Source organism: Nicotiana sylvestris, unplaced genomic scaffold, assembly GCF_000393655.2.
Source record: "Nicotiana sylvestris unplaced genomic scaffold, ASM39365v2 Un00079, whole genome shotgun sequence".
Lineage (NCBI taxonomy): Eukaryota > Viridiplantae > Streptophyta > Magnoliopsida > Solanales > Solanaceae > Nicotiana > Nicotiana sylvestris.
This window is the reverse complement of record NW_027184415.1, coordinates 26,357-30,342: the sequence shown is the minus strand read 5'-3', so window position 1 is coordinate 30,342 and position 3,986 is coordinate 26,357. Positions and strand designations below refer to the sequence as shown.

Below are 3,986 nucleotides of genomic sequence, written 5' to 3'. Positions count from 1 at the left end.
CCAATTGTTACCAACTCAGTGCGCATACTGTTCTTTCCTGACTTATGCCACTTTAATGTGCAAACCAGATTCCGTTTTGTGCCATTGGAAAGCTGGTAGCAAATTTTGAAGTAATTTCTTACTTGTTTTGATAAAACAAACTCAAGAAGAGGACTTCAACAAATCAAGAGGAATATAGTAAGGGGACAATGGAAAGAAATGATATCTAACAGGAAAATCACCAAGTAGAAACTTATCAGATGTGGATACCAACTCTAATGACCATGACATGCACTTTTGGATTAAGTGGTCTAATCTATAAAGCAAGTCTAATATTCCACTCTTGTTGTACCTCTTCGCCGTGAAACTAGGCTTCAATGCTCCGATTATCCTATCTGATTCACGATCCTTATTCGACTTGTAAAGCTCGAAGGGTTTTCACCATCCATCCTCTCTCATTTTGTTTTTTTTTCTCAACTCATCGTCGCCTTATGGTACCTGTGAAGGTTTTTACCAATAAGACTCTCTCATTTTGTTCTTTTCTTCTTATTTCCTCTGATTCTGCAGATGACAAGGCATTAACCATGGTAAAATAAGAGAATTTGATTCTAAGAAAAACCACCCCACTCTTGACTTTGTGGGATTATGAAATATTTTATTTGGTGCGACCGAACCGTAAGGCTGCTTACGTATCTTGTGGTGACAAGAATCAGGTCGAACGTAGTTCACAACTAATTCTTGTTTTATTTTTTTGTTGCTATATTTTTCCTTTTTTCTTTTCTTCTCTTTTTTTTTCTTTTTCTTTTCTTTTTCTTCTTTATCTCTCTTTTTTTATTTTTGAATTTTTCTTTTGGAATAAATTTTCTAAAACAAATTTGTGGGGCAATAATATATTTTTTTATGACTCTAACTTGATTCCAAAAGAAGGGAGGTCAAAGAAATCAGCACAAGCTCAAAGGAGTACCAAAGGATATAAAGTGTTTGGATAGCTGAAAGAGGGCCTCCCAATGTCTAAGAATACCAAGTATAATACATGCAACTTGAAGATGAAAAATGGAGATCATGCATAGCATTTCTTTTGCAGCATCGACATTGGTATCACAGATATTCCTTCCACCTTTCTTTAGTTCCTTGTCAAGTACAGAGCTGTTCTTGGGTGATTTCATCTTCAAAATGGATGTGCTCCGTCAGTTTGGAGAAAACTCCCTTGGATTTATGTTGTGACTTGAGATGCACTTTAACTCAAAGTTGCTTGCTTCAAATTGTCTGGGATGCACTTTCTTGTAACAAATTCTTGTCGTCCTCTTAACTTCCCAAACCATCTGCCCCAGTTTCACACAATTCGGGCTTTAAATGATCTCAAAATATCCAAATCTTTACTTATTTCCCTCAAATGTCCCTATCATCTTCAGAACTTGTTTCATTGTTTCATGATTAGACTAACTTTTAAGACCAGGCTGAGAATTTCACATGCATGTCATGCCACTAGAGTCACCATGAAAAGAACTATAAAAGAAAAAGAGAACTAAACAAGTACAGACTAGAAAATAATAGGAGATTGCATTAAACAGATGGTGAAAGTTTTCGAACAACAAAACAAGCAAACTAAACTGGGGTTACAACCTTGGAACAATCCTAGATAACACTAAATGAGTTACTACGACTAAACGAACTAGACAAAATAAAAGGATAGAAGGGTTTGAGCCACAAGACAATATCCGGATTACAACCCTGAAATAAACCAGACAACAAAATAAACCACCAAGACTCCTCCCTGGCTAGACAAGAAAGGAGAATCTTTCCAATCACCAAGATCAACATCTTAGCCACTGAGTTCCGCATCAACAGTACTAGGACCTTCATAAGTCTCCATCACATTGACCTTAGCAAATTGCTTTTGGTTCCCTTTTGTCGGCTCATTCTTAAGATCAACTTCCGAAACTGAGACTGATAGCGCTGAAAGCCTTGAGGCAAGTGGCCCTTCGAGGATCTTAGAAGAGTTCTCATATTCCTTTTCAACACAAATCATATCCATCATATGCGTCTCATTATGAATAGGCGATGGACTTTGGCTAGTGTTTACTGCATCTGGATTTTGCAATACAATGTCACCTGCATCAATAAGCTTCTGAACTGATCTTTTCATATGCCAACACTTTTCTTTACTGTGACCCGGGGCATTAGATCAATATGTGCACCTTTGAGAATAATCAAAATTCTTTGGAAGAGGGTTCGACATTTTTAGCAGAATCGGCTTCAACATGTCCAATTGCCTCAAACTTTAGAACAAATTGGCATATGATTCTCTAATAAAAGTGAAAGTCTTTTATTTTTTCTGTTACCTTTTCATTTTGTACTCTGGCCTTGGTTGGAAACATTTGCAGGTAAGTGGTTGATATGCTTGAGGAGGCGGGTAAGATATTTGCGGAAATGGTGCATGCCATCCGGGGTCCTATGGATGTGGAGCATATAGTAGTGCATTGTGGATGAAGTACTGGGAAGGTAAGGTATGAATTTCGGGATTTTATGGGGAAAGTAGCATTGGGGAGGATTATCTAGAGCACAGGGATACCCATGGGGTCGATATTGAGGTTGAAAGCGTTGAGCAGGAATGCCCACTGGATCCTGTCGTTGGCGGGGCTCAACAACATCTTTTCTATTTCTCTTTCTTCCACCCAAACTTACTAAGATGTTCTGAATGTCTTCTGCAGTATCTTTCAATGCAGAATAACTCATGATTTTGCCTGACTTGATTCCTTCCTCTACCACCTCCCCCATTTTTACCACATCATTAAAAGGTTTACCCAAGGTCGAGATCAAATGATTGAAGTAGGTGGGCCCCTGGGCTGGTAGGAAAAGCTCAACCATTTCTTCTTCACCAACCAGGGGGTTGACCCGAGCAGCTTGTTCCCTCCATCTGAGCCCAAACTCCCTAAAACTTTCCTCGGGTTTATTTTCCATCTTAGACAGGGAGGAGCGGTCTGGGATAATGTCTAGATTGTACTGAAAGTGTCGAACAAAATCTTGAGCCATGTCATCCCATGCATGCCACTTCTTGACATCTTGACGAGTATATCATTCCAAGGCTTCCCCACTCAAACTCTCACTGAAATGCGCCATCAACAAATCATCTATCCCACCAGCACTTCTCATTTCACTGTAATAACCCCTTACATGGGCTACTGGATCTCCACGCCCATCATACAAGTTAAACTTTGGCATTTTAAACACCGCGGGCAGATGAACATCAGGGAACATACACAAGTAATTATAAGACATGTTAGTCTGATTTCCCATCCCTTGCATGCTCCTTAAGGACTGTTCTATACCTTTCAGCTTCCTGGATATCTCATCTCGCCCTTCTTTTCCTATGAACTATTCATTTTCAACATGAGGCTCATTCCTAGGGCTATAATTGTATGAGTCAGGGACCTTGTGGGCAACCTCTGAGGAGTAATATTGGGCATCATGAGTTTTGAGTGGGTGTTCATTGTTGGATTTATGAAGGGAAGATTGTTGAGAAGTTATGATCGTGGGGATAATGGATATGACAGGAGGGCGATTTTTGGGAAAGGCAGTTGGAGGACGAGTGGGGGAGCTACTAGGGTGGTTGGGAAAGCTGTGATAAGCAGGAGAATCTGGAGAGTACGGGGAATTATCTAGCACTATGACCGGAGTTTGGGTAACGGTAGCATCTAGAAAGCTAGGTGGTGGCGGGGGTGCTGCCTTCCCAGTCATCCAAACCCTGTACATGTCCGCCATGTGTTGTCTTAACATCCTTACCTATTCAACCAACCCATTGTCATGTTCAACCAATTGCTTTTAAGCACTAGTATCAACCGACTCAATTCTGTTGTCATCTGCCATTGCCTTTCAACTTTATGTTGTAGAGAAGAGTTACCACATTAAGAACCACAAACGAACCACCCTTCTACTTTATGAAAATAACAAAAAGGAACAAAATGAAGTCATCATGTTAGCGTTAGGGCATTTAACATAAGACAATC

General features: G+C 39.9%; 1 protein-coding gene across 1 annotated transcript; it reads right to left on the bottom strand.

Annotated features, from left to right (window-relative positions):
- Window positions 1-3,054: 3,054 nt before the first annotated feature.
- Window positions 3,055-3,741, bottom strand: LOC138884857 (uncharacterized). The gene is made up of 2 exons (XM_070165705.1): window positions 3,412-3,741; window positions 3,055-3,354 (listed from the first exon to the last, which is right to left on the bottom strand). The coding sequence occupies exons 1-2, from the start codon at window positions 3,739-3,741 to the stop codon at window positions 3,055-3,057; spliced, it is 630 nt and encodes a 209-aa protein (XP_070021806.1).
- Window positions 3,742-3,986: the final 245 nt, after the last annotated feature.

Coding starts and splice junctions, on each gene's coding strand:
- LOC138884857 (XM_070165705.1), bottom strand. CDS start 3,741: ATGGCGGACATGTACAGGGTTTGGATGACTGGGAAGGCAGCACCCCCG. Junction 3,355..3,411: donor CCTCAGAGGTTGCCCACAAG/GTCCCTGACTCA, acceptor GAAAATGAATAG/TTCATAGGAAAAGAAGGGCG.